Below are 22,438 nucleotides of genomic sequence, written 5' to 3' on the forward strand. Positions count from 1 at the left end.
AGCGGGGATTCCGGGAAGCGGCGGGGCTCGGGAGAGAGACGCCCGGGTACCCCGCCGCGCGTTCCCGCCTCTGTGCCCTCGCGGGGTGGGGCCCCGGGCGCCGCTGCCATTGGCCGTGGGGGGTGAGGCGGACCCCGCGCAGGAAACCCCGCCCCTCCCTCTGCGGCGGGGGCGGCCCCAGCCGATGAATGAAGAGACGCGGGCGGCCCGGGAGGCCAGAGCGTGGAGCGCAGCGCTGCGCGGCGGCCAGGCCCTGGAGAAGAGGACGGTGAGTGCGCAGGGAGCGGGGAGCGGGCGCGGGTGCGCAGGGCCCGACCCGGTGGCGTAGGAGCGCGGCAGGTGCCGCCATCGTGGGCGGGGGCTGGAGCGCCGGGGGTGATGCGCGCCGGGGCGGGAGGCCTGGGCACCGGTTCAGCGCCCCGAGCCTCTACGCGGGGGCGGGCAGGACCGAGCGGAATCGGAGGCCAAATTGGCCGCTTCCCGCAGCCGGCTTCGCAGGTAGGAGCTCCCGAGTCGCCCGCAGGAGGACCGCTGCAGCGGGTGCGGGGAGGAAGAGGGTGAGTAGGGGCTGGGGCCCTGGCGGGGACTGTTGGAGTGGCCGGGACGGGTGACCTGGGCAGGTGGCCCGGAGCGCGCGCAGGTGCAGGCCCCACAGGTCCAGCTGGGGACGGACGCGCCTCCGCGGAGCTCCAGGGTTGCGGAGTCAACCACTTGCGGCGGCCGCTGCTGCTGAGTCAAGGAGGAAACCTTCATGCACGGAAGTTTCTCGGGGGCGGTTGGGCTTTGTTCGCGCCAGAGGCGCTCGAGACACCTCCAGATGGGTAGCGCGGGCGGAGCGCACGGGGCTAGTTTCCAGCAGCGGCAGTGCCCCTTTCCCTGCCCCACCACGCGACGTCTTGGCCTTGGCTTGGGGGAACTCGGGCGCCCCCCAGGTGCAGGCAGAAGGTCGGGTGCCCTCGCGTTGCTGTCGGGCGCCCCTGGCCAGGGAGGATGGAAAGGAAGGAGCAGGCAGGCTTAGCTGCCCTAGACCGGCCCTAGACCGGGAACCCGGGAGCAGATCCGACTTCCACTTCCAAGGGAGAAACCGCCTCCCTCATTGGCGCCCCGAGGGGAGAGAGAAGCTCAGCGAGGTTTCCATGTGGTCTGCGTGGTTGGTGAACCCTCAGGCTGGGGGGTACCCCGCTTGGCGTGCAAGGCCCTCCTTGGAGCTGCCGCGGGACCAGGCTGTGCGTCCTGTTTCTGTCTGGAGGCGGCTGGAACGCGGTAGTTTTCCACATCCATGCAACCGGCTTGTCAGCTGCTGCTCCTCAGCTGTGGTTTCTGGAACTTGGGCTACCTCCATCTAATCAGAAACTGGCTCTGTGGAGCCCGATATCAGCGAGATTTTCATTCCCAGCACCGCAGAGCAGATGGATCTCAGAGGACAGCTCCTTGGTCTTAGCCGGTTCCACTTGTGAATCTGGTAATAATGACCGAGACGGTGACAGCCGGGGCTAGGTGTTGACTGCTGGAATGTGCCGGACATGGTAATGTGCCGGTCAGGCTGCCCTGACTGCACTTGGCAGGCTATGTCCTGCCTTCCTGCTGGGCAAGGTCAGCAGGTGGTACCTGGAAAATTCTTCATGAGGGAGCTTCCCTCCCGAGTGGCCATGACCTAATCTGTGGGTGTGGCCCCTAAAGCAGGTGCTGGGCAAGTCCCTACCATGGTGGAGAGCTGGCTGGGCACGTGGCAGGCAGGGCAGGCTGGGCTGGGTGAAGGGTGGCCAGGTGGATGGACGTGCTCTCCTTGCTAGAGCAAGTGACTCCAGTGACTAAGCCCAGAGAGACTGGCTCTCCTCAGGGCTCTGATGGGCCCCTTGGCTTGACCAAACCCCATTGCAGCTTTGGTTCCAGGTTGGTCTGACTTCCAAATGGCAAAGTTTTTCTCAGCCCATTGTAGAATGAAAAGTTAACTTATCGAATTTAGTATTGTGCCTACAAGGTCCTTGATCTGGATGTCTCCATGAGTGTTAATCCATTTCTGGGGCGGGTACTGCTGAGCCAAAATACATTCCTGGCTTCCTGGACTGGTCGACCAGAACATGTTGGGTCCTGGTGCTCTCCCCAGCGGTTGGTTGTAGGTGGTCAGAGATGAGCTACAGAAAAGTCAGCGTGCAGCCTGGTGCTGGGGGCAGGAGGGAGCGGGGCCCTCGGAGCGCCTGGCCGGGAGGGAGCCACGCCAGGCCAGCCCTCCTGCTTCCTCCAGCGGGGTGTGGACAGAGGCCACAAAACCTTCCCTCACTTGCCACGTGACTGCCTCTTTCACAAGTGGCAAGGTGCACATTGTTGGCTTTTGGACAAGGACATGGGACAGTCCTCGGACCTTGCTGTCGCTTTTGTTCTGGGACAGGGACCACTGGCCCCCAGCAAGCTTGCTGAGTGTCAGCTGACTTCAGGCAGGATCTGGGTCTTGCCCACTTGTTGGAACCACAGGTGCATGGGGATTGCACCCTTGAACAGGGAGGGAGGCGCCAGCAACTCCCATGCTAGGTTAACAAGTTCTGGGTGACTCGGAGCCTTGGCCCTGCTGGGGGTGTGGGGAGGAAACTGGCCCTGCTTCTGGGACAACACTCTGGGCTTGTCCTCCTGTGGGTCTCTGCAGAGGAAGCAGACTGGGGCCACAAAGAACAAACTGGTCCTGGGGACCCTGCTTCCTTCTGTGGCCCATGCCAGCCCTTCAGGCTACCTGCTGTCCTCAGATGCTGGGGTCTCCAGCTGTCTCCCACCCTTCAATTCTTTTCCGTAGGCTCCTTCCCACCAGCATCACACAGAATTAGACTCTGGGACTACATTTCTGGGGGAAAGTGTCTGCTTTTTAAAACCACATGCCTTCTGCAGAAGCCGCTCCCCGTGTAGCCCAAGCGTAGCATGAGACTTGCCACCACTGGCTGGGGTCGCTTATGGATGCCAGAGAACCCAGATTCCTCTCCCTGCCGTGTGCACCCAGGCCCCTCCTGCCCACAGACCTCACCTTTTCTTGGTGTTTGTTTTTAAATCTAGCAAGACTTGGGGGGGGGAGACCTGAGGCATTGCCCCTCTGGTCCAAGCCACAGGGAGAGCTTGGGATGCTTTGGGTGGCATGTGGCGTCCAGTCTGCCCCAGGCTCACTTGGGTCCGAGCCACAGGGAGAGCTTGGGGTGCTTGGGTGCATGTGGTGTCCAGTCTGCTGGGTGGCGTGCGGTGTCCGGTCTGCTGGGCGGTGTGCGGTGTCCAGTCTGCTGGGCGGCGTGTGGTGTCCAGTCTGCCGCAGGCTCACTTGGGGCCTTGCATTTGCCACTGGGCTCTGCCCTTCGGGAGACACTGCGGACCTGACACTTGGACCCATGGGCCTAGGAGGCCACCTGGAAGGAGAGTGGCCCAGCTGTGCTAGGCAGGTCCCTCATCCGGACAGAACCTGCATCCCATAGCCTCTCAAGCCCCCCGAGGGCCCTTCTGGGTCTTGTCTCTCCCACAGGTTGAGCCCCTTTGCTGGCGGGCCCACTGAGCTGCCCGCTTTTCCCTCCCACCACCTGCCCTGCCTCCTGTGGTGCATGGGGTTCTCCTGGAGGAGGGAGGTCATGGGCATCCCCCACCTCCTCACCTTCACCCTCAGGAGTCCCAGGGCCCTGGCTGCTCTGCACAGCAGGCTGGGAAGCAGGCTTTGTGCCCAAGGACTAGCCTGAGGACCGGGAGGTCCTTTCCCCTTCCCCAGAGAACAAGGAGAGCTGTGAATACCATGGGTCTGTAAAGGGGACCCCCACATGCAGGAAAACCTGAGTTGTGGCATCACTTACACCTTTGCTCACCAGTAGCCGAGGCACGGTGGGGGTCCTGAGCATGGGCAAGGCAAGCCACTTCCACTGCAGCCATGGAAGGAGGCTGAGGAGGCCAGGGCAGCTGTGCACATCTGTGGCAGGCAGGGCCTGCGGGGCTCCGGGGCCGGACAGGATGGATCTCCATCTGAGTCTGTTTCCCATGAACTCCAGTGCTGACTGGGCCCACTTTGAGTAGGACGCTCAGTGGCTCATTCCCGTTCTCATAATGTCTCTGTTATGGGGGAAACTGAGGCAGAGAGCGCCGCCTCCCCCATGCCCCCGCCCATGACCTGCGTGGCTTGGAGCCAGCCTCTCTCTTCTTCTCAAACATGCCCTCACATGGCAGGAAGCTTTTAGTTCCATGGATGGGATGATGAGTCGGAAGGAAGAGTAAACCTGCACACCCAGGTTCAGTGGGCGGAGACTGGGTGCAAGCAGGGACCTTCAGGTTGAGGGACGGGTCTGTCTGGGCCCGCCCTGCTGCTGCGCCCCGGCTCCCTCTCACTCAGACAGTCCTTCATTGTCGGCCCCATGCAAAGCAATGGCTTCCTGCCTGCTCGCCTATGCGAGGTCACCAGGTATGCAAATTGGGGTGCACCAGGCACAGCTGAGGCCCCCAGATGCTGCTGCCAGAGTCTGTGCCTCAACCTAAAGAAGTGAAAGCTCCCTTCATTCATTCACCCAGCTTGAGGAGGAGACCCCAGTGTGAGTTTGGAGACAGAGGAGAGAGTCCCAGGTGTCACAGGGGGCTGGTGTGGCAGGGGAGGTGGCTGAGGACGGTGTGGGGAGCAGGCAGGCGCTCAGGGCAGCCTCAGAGCCGTCAGGTGCCAGGAGGAGGGACTCGGCTTTGTCAGGTAGTGCCTGGGCTGGAATCTGAAGAGAAAGGAGAACTGAGACCCTGTGGCCCTGCCTGGCCTCCAAATTCTGAGTGGGTCCTGGAAGCCGGGCCTGAGACATCCCCTAATGTGGAGGGGGTGCTACCCACCCAGCCTAGCTCCAGGCCTCCCTGGGAATATTTGCTGGGCCACAGTAAGTCAGGCAGGTCAGGCCCAGGGTCTGGCAGGCTTAAAATACGTCTCTCAGAGATGCTGTGTCCTTTCCACATGCTGCACTGAGAGCGCTTTGCAGAGAGCCAGACTGGGAAGTAAGTGGATGGGGCCTGGGGAAGTAGGTAGGCTTTTAGAAGTGGCACAGGCTGGGCTGTGTCAGCTGCCCGCACATGGGGATACACTGGCACCCCAGTTCCCACAAGCCAGGCCGTGTCAAGTACCCACACGTGGCCACTGGCTCCTCACAGGACTTCCTCCCGAAGTCCTGGCTTGAGAGGAGGGGAGGCAGAGGTCAGCTGGATTCACCTCTAAAAGACCCTAGCAGAGAAGTCGACCTCTTATCCCGGGGATGCAGCTGACTGACCAGGCCAGCATGAGGAAATTGGAAGAGAACTCTGGCCCCCATGGCCTCCTCCTAAAAGCGCGGGCACAGACACATACACAGGTGCACACGCATGCGTACACCCTCCCCAGGCCTGCCCTCGGCCGGAGGCTCCAGGGACACATTATCCCCCGGCTGATCGCCTTGGCCTAATTCACGCCCTGGCTGCCAAGGCCTCTGGCAGCAACTTTCCCCTTCCTCCCCTGCGGGGTTGTTGTGGGTTAGAGCAGGGACAGGGCCTGAGGGGGCTAAACTCCCAGGGAAAGGGCAGCTGGCTCTCTCGATGCACAGGGAGGGGTGGTTTGTGTTTCTCTCGGGCTGAGAGCCACCTAAGGCTCCACTCGGCTTCCTCCGGCCTCAGATGTTCTCCCATGGATGGAGGCATCAGGGTGGCAGGGAAAGGACAGGCCCAGAGGTGAGTGGGTGTCCCAGGGTGGGGCAGCCACAGGGGGCCTGGAGTGGCTTGCAGGCAGGGCCACCAGTCAGGGTTCCGGGCCTGGGCACACGGGCAGGCTCTGCTTCCAGGGGCTCCTTCCCACCTGCCGGCTGCGTGGGAGCCGTGTGGCTAGAGCCCCGGGGGAGACCTTGTCCCTCATTCTGCAGCAGCCGTCAGGAGTACAAGGCCATGGGAGAGGGCCCTACTCCGTGGAGGTGATGGACCCTCCTCCCTTGATGGGGCAGATTTCAGTGACTGTGTGTGCACAGGAGAGCTCAGCTGGTTCAGGCCTCCAGAAGGTTCTGGGACGGCAACGGCGGTGGTGTTCTGTCAGAACTTCCTCCTGAAGCCCGGCTCCCAGGGCCTTGGATGGTGCCTGGAGTTGACTCCAGGTTCCATGCCTCTTGTCCCCGCCGGTCTCTGCAGCCCAGGTGGTTCTGATTCGCAGCCACGGGCAGCTTTCGCGCCTGGGCTCCTCACGGGTGCGACGGTGTCCTGGGAGTCCCTGAAGCCCAGGTTTCCCGCACAGCAGGCGTTAGGAAGCGGGTGCCAAAGCATGGAAGGACTGGCTTGTATTCATCTGAGTTATCCACAGAAACACAACCAACAGGATAGGTGGAAAGAGATTTATCCTGAAGACCTGCCTCACGCACTTATGGAATGGGGAGTCCCGAGACCTGTCATTGGCAAACTGAAGGCCCAGGAGAGCTGATGGTTTCGGTCCAGTCTGAGTCTGAAGGCCCAAGAACTGGAGAAACACTGCTGCAGGTTCCAGCCTGAAGGCTGGAGATCCAAGAAGAGCTGGCATTTCAGTCCAAGCCCAAAGTCAGGAAAAGACCAAGGTCCCAGCTGCAGCAGTCACCGGAGGAGGCCTTCTCACTCAGCCTTTGGCTCTTTGTAAGCCCCCACCTGATTGGATGAGGCCCACCACCCTGCGGAGGACCATCCCTTCACATGCTAATCTCACCTGGAAACACTCACAGCACACCCAGAATGATGCCGGGCCAAATGTCTGGGCACCCAGGGCCCACTCAGGTTGACACACGAAATTCACCATTACAGTGCTCTTGGCCCTGACCCTGAGACCATCGCACATGGCATCAGAGGCTGTAGAGTGGGCCCCGCAGAAGACAGGAAGCAGATGCCCTGGTGTTAGATGCAGTCAGGGTGTTCAGATGAGGATGACAGTGGACTGGAGCTGGGAGGCTGACAGGAGCCAGAGCGGCCTGGGGGCTGGCCGCTGGCCTGTCCTTCCCACAGGTGCAGTCTCCTGCACTCCATGGCTGACCCATCCCTGCCCTGGGTCTCCCACTCCCTCCTCTGCCACCTGGCTGCCACTGCCCGGCCTTCCACAACTGCCTCTCACCATCACCCCACCTGCAAACTCCTCATCTGCAGCACTGGGGTTCACCTGTGCCTGGCCCCATCAGTGGTGCAGTCTCATCTGCCTATACACCAGCCCACCCATGCAGCCAGCTTGGGATGAGAGGACAGTCATGAGGTCCCCGTGGCCCTTGGAAGGAGGCCTTTGGAAGAGGCAGGTCCTTTGAATTTGGTCTGGGGTCAAGGCTGCCTGCAGCTCCCTCCCCAGCCCCGTAGTGGGGGCTGTGTCCATGCATCAGAAGAAGCCGCTGAAGCTGAGGGTGTGGCTCCGGGATGAGGATGAGGCTCCATCCCTCACTGGTGCAGGGACCAGCTTGGGAAGCTAACGCACCTTTTTCTCAAAACCAATTCCAAGTGGAAAGAAACTGTAGGCACATGTGCCTGTGTACACGCACCTACGCAGCCGTGCACACACAGGCACACACAGGCACACGCAGGCACACACAGGCACACGCAGGCACACGCAGGCACACACAGGGTGCCAGAAAGAAGAATCAAAAGGACAGGCCTCCCTGCTTCCCTGAGCCCAGCTGCAATGTCCTGTTCCCCTTGGCGGGGCCGGTCCAGGGGCCAGGCCAGGGGCCAGGCGGCCTCTACATGGGGCTGCCATGAGGCCCTTCCAGCTCCTGAAACTCCCTTGCCCCACCCCACACCAGCTTATCCACAATGGGCCTGAGACCAAGAAACCAAAGGTGTGGGCCGCCGAGCTGCCCGCCTTAACGCGGACCAGACAGCATTACTCCAGGCACCATTAGCAGCGAACACAGAGGTGACGTTCACCTTCTCACTGAGCCATGAGCTTATCTGCCTTGGCCATCTCAGAAGCTAGCAGATCCTAGAAGGAAAGCCACATGTGAGTGGCCTGGATGGTCCTCATGGGCCCCAGCAGCACTGTCCTTGAGGGAACTGATGACTGAGACCAGGACGGGGCCGCGGGCTGCCTCCACCAAGCATGCGTCTGGCTGGCTGTCCACATCGCTGGACTCGGCTGCTGCGGCTAAGATGCTTTCATGTCCCACGTTGGGCTGGTTTTCGTGCCAAACGCTAGCCCTGAACTGTGAGTCCTGCACAGCATATTCAGCAAGGACTCCTTCAGGTCCAGGCCAAGCATTGACACACATGTTGGGCACCCACTTCTCCAGGCAGAGTTCTCATCCCTCTGGCTCACCAGCTCAGAACGGCACGCTAAGTAAATTCCAGTGCTTAAGACATATCCACGTGAGGTCTTGGTACAATCCCAGAAACTTCCTTTGGTAAATGCATGAACGTGGGACTGTCCTCATCACCCTGAGAGTTCAGGAGTGTCGCCTGCCCTGCGTCACTCAGCAACCCACCCATCTCCTGGTGACGGCCCGAGCCAGGCAGATGCCCCATCAGAGCCAGCTTTTATATTTGCTTCTGTTGTCCTTTAGCCCCTGAGTCATGGAACGCCCACCCTCCCCTTTCCAATCTAGACGCCACTGTTGAAGGGGGAAACGGCCTCCCAGAGATTTTCAGCTTCAGAAGAGAACCCAGAGCTGAAACTCTTGGGCATGACGAAGATGGAATGGGTCCTGTCACACGCGTGCCGCTTGCGTGAGGGCAAGTACAGGGCATGACGAAGATGGAATGGGTCCTGTCACACGCGTGCCGCTTGCGTGAGGGCAAGTACAGGGCATGACGAAGATGGAATGGGTACTGTCACACGCATGCCACTTGCGTGAGGGCAAGTACAGATTCAGATAAGGGGAAGCTGGCCCGAAGCCAGGTCGCTGCTGGATCTCAGAAAGACGTCAGAACCAGGCCCCAACGGAAGCCCCTGGAGGTGCACAGCTGGTGAGCTGAGTGCTGCCGCGTAATTCTCATCGTGTGCAGCTGTCTGATGGGCATCTGCTAGAAGCCATATGGCTAATATTTAAAATAGGATTTTAAATTTGCTGATTTAAATTTAATTTAATAGGTGACTTTCGACTGAGCTTTACATATTTATGTCAGAGCTTTTAATTCAGGTAAAACAGCCTTCAGCTTGGAGCTGTTTGGACCCCTGCAACTACCTGTTCTTTCTCAGTTGCGGCTTTCATTTTCAAGAAGGAAGTCCTTCTGTTTCTCTGTGGCCATTGCTGATCACGAAGCTTAGCAATCTGGCTTCCTCTCAAAGCTGTGCAGACGGGAACCTCCCCCTTACCTGCTTTGACCCCAGCGTCTGGTCCTGAGGCCAGGGCTGAACACAATGAGTGTACAAGGCAAACCCAGTATCCGGGCGTTGAGTGGGTGTTTCACGACAGTCAGTGTCTTGGTCCGCAATGGTTTACATGGGTTTGCCCACCACTGAGCATCCCAGGACCTCATCAGATCCTTTGCAGAAGTGCTGGTAAATCCGACCCGCCCCAGCCCGCCACCCCTGTCCCAGCATTTGCAGCCAGGTGGCACCTCTGTCTGAGCTCTCCCTTGCCCACATCAGGCTGTTCCTTCCTTGGCCCCGTTGAGGCTCCTTCCCTTGATGTTCTGGCCCAGCCCGGAAATGAGGTCAAGTTTCTGCTATTTATGTGTCTGCATGTGCATGTGTGTGCGTGTGTGTGGACCTTGACCTCCAGGCAGCCCTCAGGGTACTTCTTGGCTCTGTGTGCGTGCAGTAAGAGAAACGACGCGAGGGAAACACGCCCAGATGCTGCCTGGGGAGTCTGGGTAGCTCTGAGCCTGGCCTGTACTACTCCGGGTCTCTGAGGTTGCTTTCTGTTTCAGCGGCCGGTGGAGATACTCCGGGCTGCTGAGCGGTGGAGCCGTGGCCCCTCCTCACCAGTCCCACCCCGGGGCTGTTGCTCCTCGTCTTTTCCACTCGACTCCTGGCATTCGAGTTCTTGTGTTAAAAATGCTCCTGGGACGTCATCCTTGCGACAGCTCGCTTCAGTGGCAAGCCTGTGGCTTGTGGGTGGCAGTGGGTGGCTCTCTGCCCCTCGGGGAGGTGTGGAGCATTGCTCTTACAGTACAAAAGTCTCTGCTTCCTTCCACGCACACTCCCTTTCTGACACAGCAGGCCCCAAACCAGCCTGGCCTGCGCTCGTGCATAGGTATTGGCACTGTAAATAAAACCCCGGGTGTGGCCTCAGGCACCCAGGGAGCAGGCCTCAGGAATGACTGCTGTGGAATCTCTGCTGTCCGAGGCCTCCAAATTCGGCCTCAAACAGTCTCACAGCAGCATCCAAGATCAACAGCGGACGCACATGAGTGCCACACGAGTGTGCACGGCTCTTTCAATAGGTGTCAGAAGGCAGCTGTGAAGCAGACTGTCAGCTCTGGAGCCAGACTGCGGGGGCTGCATCCTCATTGCCACCGGCGGGCTGTGTGGCCTTGAGCAAACGACTGACCCCCCCGCGCCTTCTTCCCCTACTCTGAGGCCTGGGACAGTGCCTGGTACACAGCTGGCGCTCAGTGTGCACAGCGGGTGTCAGCACCCCACCACCCAGCGGGATTCTTTACAGCAGCTGCCTGCATTTGTCCAAGGAGCCTGGGGCTGGGGCATCCATTCACTGAGAGGTGAGACCGCCGATTCCACATAGGAGCTGTGTGGGGACCGCGCTTTGGTGGAGGACGTGGGGAGAGGAGCCAGAGCCCAGCTTTGGGGGCTCAATTCTGAGATCCGTGTGGCCTTGGGGAAGGGGTGCTGGTGCTGCCAGATCTCTCCAGATGTAAAACAAGCCTTGCCTCCACCTGGGGGAGATCCCACGGCCTGCTCGCAGCCTGACCATGCTGGGCCCGTTTATCTGCCCTCACAGATGAAGTCACCCCTTTATTTAAAAAACAAAACAAAAAACAAAAAAAGTCAGCAATTTGTCATCCCCAAATGCTGCAGTGTCTGTCAGCGTAGGCCTGTCCCAGGGCTGGTTCTCACTGATACCCCTGTGTCCCCTTCCACCCCCACGGTGGATCAGCGGCTGTGCCTCCGCTCCCACCCACCACGCTCACCTTACAGTTTGTGTGTCTGTTAAGCTCTAACTCTGCCTCAACCCCAGGGTCATCTCTCTGGGCCCTCCCCAGGTCTCTGTCATCTCCCAAATTGGGGGCACATGTGGCACCTGTTTGCCTCCGTGGGGGCTGCTGCAAGAAATGACCACACACCAAGAGGCTGAAAACATAGAATTTTATTCCCCCAGCTCCAGAGGCCAGGAACCCGAAATCCACACGGGCTGTGCTCCCCCCGGGGCTCTGAGGAGGGTCCTTCCTGCCCTGATGGCTCCCGGGGCTCCAGGTGGTCCTGGGAGCGCCATGCCTGTCTGTCTCTTCTGCAGGTGGCCTTCTCTGTGTCATCTTCTCCTCTAAATGCACCTGCCGCCAGGTTTAGGGCCCACCCTGTTCCCAGGATGATCTCTTCTCAGGTCACTCATCACATCTGCAAAGACGCTTTTTCCACATAAGGTCACGCGCTCAGTCAGGTTCCAGGTGAACGTGACTGCCTGGGGAACGTGGGGGGCACTGGTCCACCCACCCCAGTCCCAGCGCAGGCCCAGCAAACAGACTCTGTAAGGAGCTGCCAGGAGGATCCTGGGACAGCACCTAGCCCAGGTCCCCATGGGACTGCTCGCTGTCCCTGCGTCTCCATGCATCTCTGCACATCGCCAGCTGTGGCTGGAAGGAGACCCCATGGCCGAATACTTGAGGCTTTGAACTCTGCAGAGCCCCGAGCACGGCTGAGGTGGCCCCAGCCTCAGCCTGACGTCAGTGGGCAGCATTTCTCATGCTTTGTGTTTTGGAGCCTCCCGGGGTGCGATGTTTCATGGACTGAAGAAGCTTCCGGAAGCACCAGGTCCCTGTTGAATGTGATACAATGTGGCCCAATATGGACACGCCACTGCCCACCCCACCCCAGCTCCGCAGTGAAGACAAAAGACCCAGACTGTGGACTTAGACGACAGAAACAGGCCCTGTCTTACTGCTGAGGACCGGAAATCAGGGATCATGGTGTCCGCAAGGCCGGCCCTCGGAGCCTGCGGGGAAAGGAGCTGCTCCCGGCCTCCCTCCCGGGCAGGGGAGTGGTCTTCACATCCACGTGGCGTTCTCCCTCCCTGCGTGGGCGTTCACATCCCCTTTCTAATATGGACACCGGTCACATTGGATCAGGGCCCACCCAATGTCTCTGTTTAACCTTAGTCGCCTCTTTAAAGGCCTGAGTTTCAAAAACTGTCCCATTCGGAGGTACTGGGGGTTAGGGCTCCAAGACAGCTTCTTTTGGGGGTCACAATTCAGCCATAACAGGAGGTACCCCAGATGGCAAGCACTTTGAGGTCTGCAGGAAAGACCCTCCCAGGGCGGGGGCAGCACAGGTGTTCCGTATCACAGCATCCCCGGGAAGGACCCTCCCAGGGCGGGGGCAGCACAGGTGTTCCGTATCACAGCATCCCCGGGAAGGACCCTCCCAGGGCGGGGGGCAGCACAGGTGTTCCGTATCACAGCATCCCCGGGAAGGACCCTCCCAGGGCGGGGGCAGCACAGGTGTTCCGTATCACAGCATCCCCGGGAAGGACCCTCCCAGGGCGGGGGGCAGCACAGGTGTTCCGTATCACAGCATCCCCGGGAAGGACCCTCCCAGGGCGGGGGGCAGCACAGGTGTTCCGTATCACAGCATCCCCGGGAAGGACCCTCCCAGGGCGGGGGCAGCACAGGTGTTCCGTATCACAGCATCCCCGGGAAGGACCCTCCCAGGGCGGGGGCAGCACAGGTGTTCCGTATCACAGCATCCCCGGGAAGAACCCGCCCAGGCCGGGGGAGCACAGGTGTTCCGTATCACAGCATCCCCGGGAAGGACCCTCCCCGGGCGGGGGCAGCACAGGTGTTCCGTATCACAGCATCCCGGGAAGGACCCTCTGAGGGTGGGGGCAGCACAGGTGTTCCGTATCACAGCATCCCGGGAAGGACCCTCTGAGGGTGGGGGCAGCACCGGTGTTCCACATCACAGCAGCCCTGTTTATTTGCCGGTTTATTTCTGGTGGGGAAACCCCTTAAGATGCAGAGAGGATGCAGCCACCTGGGTTTCCCAGAAGGCCTTGGGCAGTGGTGGGGACCTGTTTATCCGGGAATTGTTGTGGGGAGTGAGGAGGCGCCCTGCAGAGCCTCGGGATGATGGGAAACGGGGCTGGTGAGGGCAACGGGGCAGGGGCAGTGCAGGGTTCAGAAGGAAGGTGGCGCGTGGGCACATTTTCCTGGTAACTGGTTCACATGGCTGCCGATTGCAGCTCCTGTTAGCCACAGGCAGCGATACCAGCTGCCGCAGACCAAGGCCAACCCAGCACCGGCCAGAACTTGGCGGCCAGGGGCGTCTCCAGTGCTGGGGGCACACGTGGCCCGGGAGGCCGTTTCCAGCTCATTCCTGCACCTCCCAAACTGCATCAAGAGGAGCTCCTTTCTCACGCCAAAGGGTACAGAAAGCTGCCAGGGCATGAATTTAAGGATGAACAAGGTCAGGCTCCAGGACCAACGTGGAGACCCCCTGTGGAATCCATCGGGGCCACTCGGCTGCAAATGGCAGGGGACATGGCTGACACGAGAGGGGGCAGGGCGGGGTGACCTGGGACCCCAGTGTCTGACTCGGCCTCCGCGTCTCAGCTCCACTCTCCACTGTGTGGCCCCATCTCGGTGGGCCCTGCCTTCTTCACAGCCCCGACGCCACACTGCTGAAGCGGCAGCTTTTCCTTCCAACAGTTCTAGAAAGGGCAGGAGCCGAGTCCCTGTGAGTAGGCCGGGCACAGCCCCCACTTCCCGCAGCGGAACTGCGGCTGGGAGACAGTGCCTGAGTGTGGGTTTGGCCAGACGCCACCCTGGATTTGGGAGACTCTTGAGACAAGGCAGGCAGAGCTTTGAGCCACCCCCATGATGGGTGTGCTGGAATGTTCCCGCCTGGTCATGCTGTATCCGTGGAGAGACGTGAGCTCGCTAACCAGACATTCTTCTCACAGGACACACCAGCCCCTTGGATACCACTTGCCCACTCCCACGGAGGCCACTCACACTGTGTGGCTGAAGCCTCGAGGTCACCAGGCGGAGGCGCGGAGATGCCCCTGCACCCGCTGGGGGACAAGCCGCTCACCTTTCCCGGCCCCAATTCAGCCATGGAAAACGGGCTTGACCACAGCACGCCCCTGAGCCCCGGCTCCCTGCGCTCCGCTGCCCATAGTCCCCTGGACACCAGCAAACAGCCCCTCTGCCAGCCCTGGGCCGAGAAGCGTGGCGCCCGGGGGACCCACGAGGTGCGGTACGTCTCGGCCGGGCAGAGCGTGGCGTGCGGCTGGTGGGCCTTCGCACCCCCGTGCCTGCAGGTCCTCAATACGCCCAAGGGCATCCTATTCTTCCTGTGCGCGGCCGCATTCCTGCAGGGGATGACCGTGAACGGCTTCATCAACACGGTCATCACCTCCCTGGAGCGTCGCTATGACCTGCACAGCTACCAGAGCGGGCTCATCGCCAGCTCCTACGACATCGCCGCCTGCCTCTGCCTCACCTTCGTGAGCTACTTCGGGGGCTCAGGGCACAAGCCACGCTGGCTGGGCTGGGGCGTGCTGGTCATGGGCACGGGGTCGCTGGTGTTCGCCCTGCCCCACTTCACAGCTGGCCGCTACGAGGTGGAGGCGGACACGGGCGTCAGGACGTGCCCTGCCAACCCCAGCGTGGCGTGTGCGGACCATACCTCGGGCCTGTACCGCTACCAGCTGGTCTTCATGCTGGGCCAGTTCCTGCATGGCATGGGCGCCACCCCCCTCTACACGCTGGGCGTCACCTACCTGGATGAGAATGTCAAGTCCAGTTACTCGCCCGTCTACATTGGTGAGTGGGGCCGGGGGGGTTGGCACGGGGCAGGGAAGGCCGAGGGTAGTGTTGCAGGAGTGAGGGCGACCGGCGGAGCCAGCCCCACCCCCTGCCTTCGTGTTCCCCTTGTCTGCATGGCCCCGGGGCTGCTTCGAGAAGGCGGTAGGGGAGGGGAGTCAGGCCTGAGGCCCAAAGCTGACATAAGGGACTCCGGCTTTCTCATTCGGACCCTGCTCAGGGCTCCAGGCCGCTGTGCCCAGGAGTCTCAGTGCAACCCCTGTGTGGTGTCCAGCCCACCTTGCCAGGAGACTCTTGAGACAAGGCAGGCAGGGCTTTGAGCCACCCCCATGACGGGTGTGCTGGAATGGGGCACAGTCACCAGGCGCTGGGTGGCACCAGGTCCAAAGGTGGCAGACCTCATGCTTCAGCTGGGAACCTGGCACTTGCCTGGGAAGGAGTTTCATGTGGGATAAGTGACGAGGGACAGAGCCCTGAGACCACACCCATGTCTCCCTGAAAGCACCATATTGGCGCCATCAGCCACACACTGGAGGGACAGAGCCCAGAGGCCACACCCATGCCTCCCCGTAAGCGCCATGTCTGCTCTGGCAGCCACACAGGGGTGCGGAAGAGACCGAGCAACTCCGGAGAGTCAGAACTTTGAGGGGAAAAGTAACACGAAGCAGCTCATGGCTGCTTCACAGCCGCCTGAGAGTAAAGATCTGTGTCACAACCCTATGCCAGGCAGCTGAGCTCACTGCCCTGGGGCAGCCCTGGGCCCCTCACTGGCTTCTGGCTCCTATTTGTTGAGACATAGGGAAGCCCCATGGCCTGTCCAACAGGGACAATTTGACCCTGTGCATGGCCCGCCCGACCCCACTTCTCGGTGTCCCCTGCGCCTGGCTTTCCTCTCCTGGGTAGGGCATCGTAGGGAAGGTCAAGGGGAGCAGCTGGCCCCAGCCAGACTCTGCAGTGACCTCAGCCTCCTCATGTCCTCTTTGAGCTCTGCTCATCCCAAGAACCAAGGCAGGCGTTGATCACCTCACTCCAGTGAGGGTCGTCCCACCACCCTGACCCTTCCAAATCCCAGCCTACGGGGGCATGAGCGTGGCTGGGCGGAGGGGCTCAGGCGTCTCTGGTCCCTTTCCCCACCCTGGGTCCCTAATTCCTGCCAGGGTTGGTCTGTGCGGCTACTTAGACGTCCTGCCAAACCGGGCTTCGAGGACCTTTGCCCTATTGTAAGGGAAAGACGGCAGTGCGCTTGGCTTTGAGGAGGTTTTTTAAAGCTGACGCTGACCCACGTCAGGCCCAGTGGTGGCTGCACGGACTTGCCTAACTTGAGGCCCACGAGGGGAGTGGGCCGGAGATGCACAACGGCGGGTGCAGGGCTTCTCTCAGGCACGGAGCCCCACACGGCCCTCTGCAGCCCCGGGGTGGTGCGCGGCGGCCCTGACGCCTCTGCCTCTCTTGCAGCCATCTTCTACACCGCAGCCATCCTGGGCCCCGCTGCTGGCTACCTGATCGGAGGTGCCCTGCTGAACATCTACACGGAAGTGGGCCGACGGTGAGTGGCCACGCACCCTGCTGCCTGCCGCGGGGCCACACCCACGGGAGCCCACCAAACTGCCTGTGCTGGAGAGACCCACGTGTCTCTGGAAGGGGGTTCAGAGCCAGCAGGGCCCCCTCTGAGTCAGGCCAGGTGTGGTGCCGGTGCTGGGCCCCCGGGCTGGAGGGAGTCAAGGCTGGCCTTGGCTCTGTTGGACTCAGGGGATCTTGGGGGCCTTGGGAGTCCGCCCCAGGGCAGGGGGCGAGGCAGACGGACGGTGCCCGAGGCCCAAGCGCTTGCAAAGTCCAGCGAGCCCTGGCCACTAGTTCCCTAATGGAACTGAGATTCTTTTATTTGTTTTCCTTTCTTTGTATCTTGTGTGTGTGACGCTAGTTTCTGTAAATGTAAGCGGGAGAAAGCAAGGTGGGGGTGGAGGGAGAAGCAGAGAGACAGAGGGAAAGACCAAGAGACAGACACAGAGATGGAGATGCAGAGAGAAAGAGAGATACAGAGAAGACAGACAGTGACAGAGACAGAGGGAGAAGGGGAGGGAGAGGAGAAAGCATGTCCTTGCTGACCTGTCAGGGCTCTATGGGTGCAGGGTCCCCCATTCGTCCTGTGCCCAGCCTGCACTTGTGAAGTTTCCAAGGTCGACTGTGATGTGTGGGCACCGCTGCACCTTGGGACTTTCTGCAGATGGTGCCTCTCCTGGAGGTCTCTAGCACTCTGGCCTCTTACAAAAGCCCCTCTGGCCTCGGGTTGATAATGTGGGGTCAATCGTGCGTGTTCTAGGCAGAGCCTGGAGGTAGGTTTGGGGCTCGTGTGCTGGGTCTGGATGCTTCTCAGTCTCTCTGCCCCATCTGGCTCTGGGATCTGGGCCCACTTTGCACAAAGTGGGGAGGCAGAGCGGGGTCTGGCCCTGTGTGCGGTGTCAGCGTTTCCCTGCTAGAACAAGCAGGTACCGCCTGGCTGCAGCCTTGCAAGGTGTTGGCGCTCCCTGTGTCCTCTGTCTCTGCGGCTCTGCTCCCGGCCTTTGCTGGCCATTTGCCCTCCCACCTCCTCCTCACTGTGAAGACACATCCCCTGGAAGCCCAGAGCTTGGGTGGGCTTCTCCTGCTCATCACGGCCGCCTCAGCCCATGATTCTTTTCCACTCACCTTTTCATTTGAAAGCGCACTTACATGCAAATTGCCGCGTGCACAGCAGCCCCTTTGTGGGGAGCTCTCGGTGAGCTCCAGCTGAGCCCTTGGGCATCCCTGGGAACCCCATCCGTCACCCTCTGCTGTGAGGAGGGATGCCTCGGCCCGCAGTTGCCTGGAGAGCCTGCCCCTCCTAGCGCCCAACCCCACCGTGGTCTCAGGACCAGGCCACAGGTGGCGTCTCCAGACCTGGAGCGTGGGCCGAGGCACGGAGCCATCCGTCTTAGACAGCGAAGCCAAGGTGGTGTTTGCTTTAGTCTGCAAGGAAGGGACAGGACCTGCGGCCAGCAGCGCCAGGGGCCTGTGTTGACCAGTGTGCAGACAGACCCTGGAGGTCTGCCCGGAGGAGGGGCCGGGCCCCCCCCCAGTATGTGTGCCATGGAGGGCACAGGTGGGTTCCACGCTGACCCAGGTGGGTTCCACGCTGACCCAGGTGCCACTGCCTCTTCCACAGGACGGAGCTGACTACCGAGAGCCCGCTGTGGGTCGGTGCCTGGTGGGTCGGCTTCCTGGGCTCCGGGGCTGCTGCCTTCTTCACCGCCGTTCCCATCCTTGGTTACCCTCGGCAGCTGCCAGGTGGGTTCCCCGTCCCCAGCCCAGCCTTCACATCGGGGGGATTGTCCCTTAGTCTTCGTGAAGGGGGCACCCCATTTCCTCTGTTTTTCCCCGCCATGGTCAAGTCTGCGGCACACCCTCATTCTGTCTTTGATCTGCATCTTCCCATCTGGGTGGAGAGATGCCTCCTGGCTGTGGCACGAGGCAGGTTGTGTGTCCAGCCTGTCCTGTGGCCTCCCCTCTGCCCCAGCGGCTTCTCCCCTTCAAGCCACAGAACCGGCTTGTGTCCCAATCGGGGCAAGGCCTCCGTCCCTTCCTTCCCCCAGCCGCACTTGGGGCCCCAGCTCTCCCACACCTCCAGCCCGGCTTGTGGAGCATTTTCATGCGGCTTCTGTTCCAGCGCCACCTCCCTGGGGCTGCAGGGATGTCAGACGATGACGTTCCCAGACCGGGGAGGGGCAAAGGAGTGGGGGCAGAGCCTCCCTCAGAAGTCCACCTCCAGGAGCTCCCAGCCCCAGCTGACTCTGTGCCCTTCCAGGCTCCCAGCGCTACGCGGTCATGAGAGCGGCGGAAATGCACCAGTTGAAGGACGGCAGCCACGGGAAGGCGAGCAACCCAGACTTCGGGAAAACCATCAGAGACCTGCCTCTGTAAGGACCGAGGGCAGGAGGGTTCCTAGTGTCCTCAAACCCTTTAAGGGCCCCCATCTCGGGGAGTCGGTGAGACCCTTCCAGGATCATGATGGGGATGAAGCCCCAAACCTCCCTTGTGGCCCACCAACCCCTGAGATCTGGGCCAAGAGATTAAGGAGCAACAGCTAGAGCCTCCAGGGCCAGAGGCCGCAGACCCCGTCTCAGGGCTGCAGAGCCGTGGGTGAGTCCCCAAGCCGGGCCAGAGCCTCGGCCTGCACCCGGGGACCCGTCACTCACAGTAGGGAGGCTCCTACAGGCTGCGCCTGGCTTCCAATGGCCACAGCAAATCCCTTCCATACCAGCAAGTCTCCCCATGGCCTGTGTGTCCCGGGGTCCCCACAGAGGCTGCATTCGACTTGAGACCCTTCCCTCACCGTGACCCCCACGCTCCAGTTCCCTTTTGTCAGGTGTCACCTGGGCCATCCCCCCCTCCCCGGGCTCTAGGATGCTGCCCTCTGTCTCCCTCCCTCAGTTTCTGAGGACCTCCCCTCTCCACCCTGCGTGTCCTGCTCACCCTCTGGGAAGGCTGCTTGCTTTATCGTCTGCCTTGGCTGCCTTCCCTTCTTTCTGCTGAGTGTGGTCCGGCCTTGCTTTGCTGTCTTGCTGTACTGCTAGGGTGAACACGGAGTCCTGGCCTGGTGGGGTCCTATAGGGACAACGTAGGGGCCCAGGCCCTCCAGGTCTCTCCTGGGGATCATGCCTTCCCCGGGGGGCTCTCCCCAGCGCGGCTCTCCCCAGCGCGGCTCTCCCCAGCGCGGCTCTCCCCAGCGCGGCTCTCCCCAGCGCGGCTCTCCCCAGCGCGGCTCTCCCCAGCGCGGCTCTCCCCAGCGCGGCTCTCCCCAGCGCGGCTCTCCCCAGCGCGGCTCTCCCCAGCGCGGCTCTCCCCAGCGCTGGGCACAGGTAGCCCTCAGTGTGGTCACCACCCAAGTCCTCAGCCTCTGAGGCCGTAGAACAGGGAGACTCTTGTGCCCCTTTAGCAGCAGGTCCCTGAGCTTACGAATGGCTGCGTCTCACTGGCCATAGTGGGTGGAGGATGTGGGCAGTGGGTGTGTCCCTGCTGCCTGTCCTCAACCAGGACAGGAGGAAGGCATCAGGGCCAACGGTGGCCCCTCTGAAAGCCCCGAGCTGTCCACAGCAGAGAGGAGCAGGGCTGGATGAAGATGGGAAGGGGGGGCCTCATTAGGGCCCTGATAGACTCCCGAAGGAGCTGGGAGCTGCCTGCTAGGGAGGGTGACCCCATGGGCCGAACTGACCTGGGGCCACGTTCACCAGGAGTTGGGAACATCGTGCAGGCGCCGGCTCACCCTCTCTCCCCCACCTGGCAGCAGAACGGCTTAGAGCTGAGGGCCAGGCGCCCTGTTCCCAGCGTGGCTGTGAGCCCCAGTGCGGACCTGGGAACCCTGGGGGCACTTTTAGTTCATCGGGTGACAAAGAGGCTTATGTCCAGGGTTAGTTCCCTAAACCAGTTGCTGGTAAGAAATTGTGGGACATGTTTCCTTTATTTAAAGTCATGACTAATTCTCTGGGCAAATTCAACATAATATCAGCCGAGCAATCCATGATTAAGAAATGGTTTGCATAGCACTTCGGAGAGTCATGGCCTCCTAATGCAGCCACGCACCCCGGAGCCTGGGCAGGTCTGGGAAAAGCCCCAGGAAGGGACTCCTCCAGGGTGTCTACCCCAGCTCTGTCCCCCCACATGCAAGGATCCCCCCACATGCAAGGATCCCCCCACATGCAAGGATCCCCCCACATGCAAGGATCCCCCCACATGCAAGGATCCCCCCACATGCAAGGATCCCCCCACATGCAAGGATCCCCCCACATGCAAGGATCCCCCCACATGCAAGGATCCCCCCCAGGTGTCTACCCCAGCTCTCACTTCCATATGCCAGGACCCACCCCAGCTCTGCCCCCCCACACGCCAGGACCAGGACCCCCCCCAGGGTGTCTACCCCAGACTTGCCCCACACACCAGGACCCCCAGGGTGCCCACCCCAGCTGTCACTTCCATATGCCAGGACCGCCCCTCGGTGCCCACCTCAGCTCTCCCCCCACACACCAGGACTCCCCCCGCAGGGTGTCTACCCCAGCCCTGGACTGGCTGGAGGGGAGGTATGGGCTGGGGTCTCCTTTGCCCTCAGTCATCTTTGCCTTTAGTCATCTTTGCCTTTTTCAAGACGTGGGACCCAAGTTGCCCAGGAGGAAAGGCTTTGGAATCCTCAGGTCGGGAAATAATTTTGAAAGAATTGGGCTGTCCCATTTTAATCAGGGAAGGGAACAAAAAACCGTGTTCATGGCTGCCGAGGTCAGTCCAAGCCAGTGAACACCTCCAAGCAGGCAGAGTGTGAGGCTGGAGTGGGGTTTCTGTCGCTAACATCAGCTCTGCAAGGCACCTGTGGGCCTGTCGGGGCTCAGGCTAACGAGGGCTGCATCGCCCGTTCCTAATTCTTCAGAATCCATTTACATTTGGGTACATCCTCGAACGAGAGCATTTGAATGTTCCAGGCGTTCAGAGTTGCGTTCATGGGAACCAGGCTCTGGGTGTGGCTGGGAGGAAAGAGCCGGTGGGGTGACGTGAGGCCGGCGCTCCGCTCTGGCGGGAGGCTGGAAAGCACAGGTTTACAGGACGTCGCTAAGCTGCAGACGCAGGGGTTCAAGTCAGCGACACTGTGGTGTGAGCAGAGCGACGTGCCTGGTGCCCCTCCTGTGTGGCAGACGCATCATTTATTGCGAAAATTTGCATTATCGTGGGCTGATGTGAGAGGCTGTTGTGCCATGACCTAGGGCTTCAGGAAAAGTCTCTGCCCCCGGTCCGTGTTACGAGTTCTGGGGATAGGACAATAGCTGCATCTCAAACACCCTGAGGCCAAGAGCCCCCCCCCCCCTTCTGGGGGAGAAGGGTCACGCACAGGAGCGTGCTGTGAACAGGGTGTAGCTGTGAGCTGGGATGATGATGTGAGCGTTGCCCAGTCTGGTGACCTGTGTACCCCAGAGAGAGCCGAGCCTCTCTTTGCAGAGGCAGCTCCGCTTCTCTTGTCTGCCTCGCTCACTGCACTGGCCAGGAGGGCTTCGCTTGGTTTACGCCACGCAACACGTTTTCCATCTCAGCATCTTGCGTGCTTAAGCAGCAGTTGGGAGTTAGCCCTGCTCGGCCCTCCAATGCTAACAAAAACGGGGAGGACCCCCATCCACCCACCAGGGCCCCGTGTGCAGGGATGGGGAGCCCCGACGCACTGCTGTCAGCCACCACCTGGGTTAGAAACTGCAAGGCCTGACTTGAGGCCTTCCCAGCTTCCAGAGGGGCGTGTCCTCGTCCTGAGACCCCACAGCCAGGACTGCAACAGGCAGATATAAAGGCTGAGTCCTCAGGGCCAGACAGGGCTCAGAGTTCCCACAGTTCCCCCCAGGGCCCCAGGTGCATGCACCAAGGAATCGCCCTGGTTGAGGACTCGGTGGCCCCCAAGTGCAAACCAAGCCAGCTGGGTCCACCCAGGGGCTCCTTGGATGGAGGATTCCAATCCCACTTCTCCCGGGGGCTGGTGGTTAAGGACTGGCTGCACCTCTTGGTGACTCCGTTCCCTATTCCG

At 61.0% G+C, this 22,438-nt stretch overlaps 1 protein-coding gene across 48 annotated transcripts in view; it reads left to right on the forward strand.

Moving 5' to 3' along the window:
- Positions 1-217: 217 nt before the first annotated feature.
- Positions 218-22,438, forward strand: part of SLCO4A1 (solute carrier organic anion transporter family member 4A1) — a 37,306-nt gene continuing 15,085 nt past the window's right edge. For 24 of the 48 annotated variants that reach the window (XR_012418439.1, XR_012418440.1, XR_012418445.1 and 21 more), the window contains exons 1-5: positions 218-268; positions 14,010-14,874; positions 16,330-16,420; positions 18,056-18,177; positions 18,695-18,806. Coding sequence is in view for 20 of the 48 variants with exons in the window: in XM_045363270.3 (XP_045219205.2) it covers positions 14,106-14,874; positions 16,330-16,420; positions 18,056-18,177; positions 18,695-18,806 (1,094 nt within the window). In the remaining 28 variants the exon portion in view is untranslated. Of the gene's footprint in view, positions 558-13,047; positions 13,784-14,009; positions 14,875-16,329; positions 16,421-18,055; positions 18,178-18,694; positions 18,807-22,438 lie in introns of those variants that run through there. The other 24 variants (XR_012418438.1, XR_012418451.1, XR_012418442.1 and 21 more) reach the window with 3 other exon arrangements.

Source organism: Macaca fascicularis, chromosome 10 (genome assembly GCF_037993035.2).
Source record: "Macaca fascicularis isolate 582-1 chromosome 10, T2T-MFA8v1.1".
Lineage (NCBI taxonomy): Eukaryota > Metazoa > Chordata > Mammalia > Primates > Cercopithecidae > Macaca > Macaca fascicularis.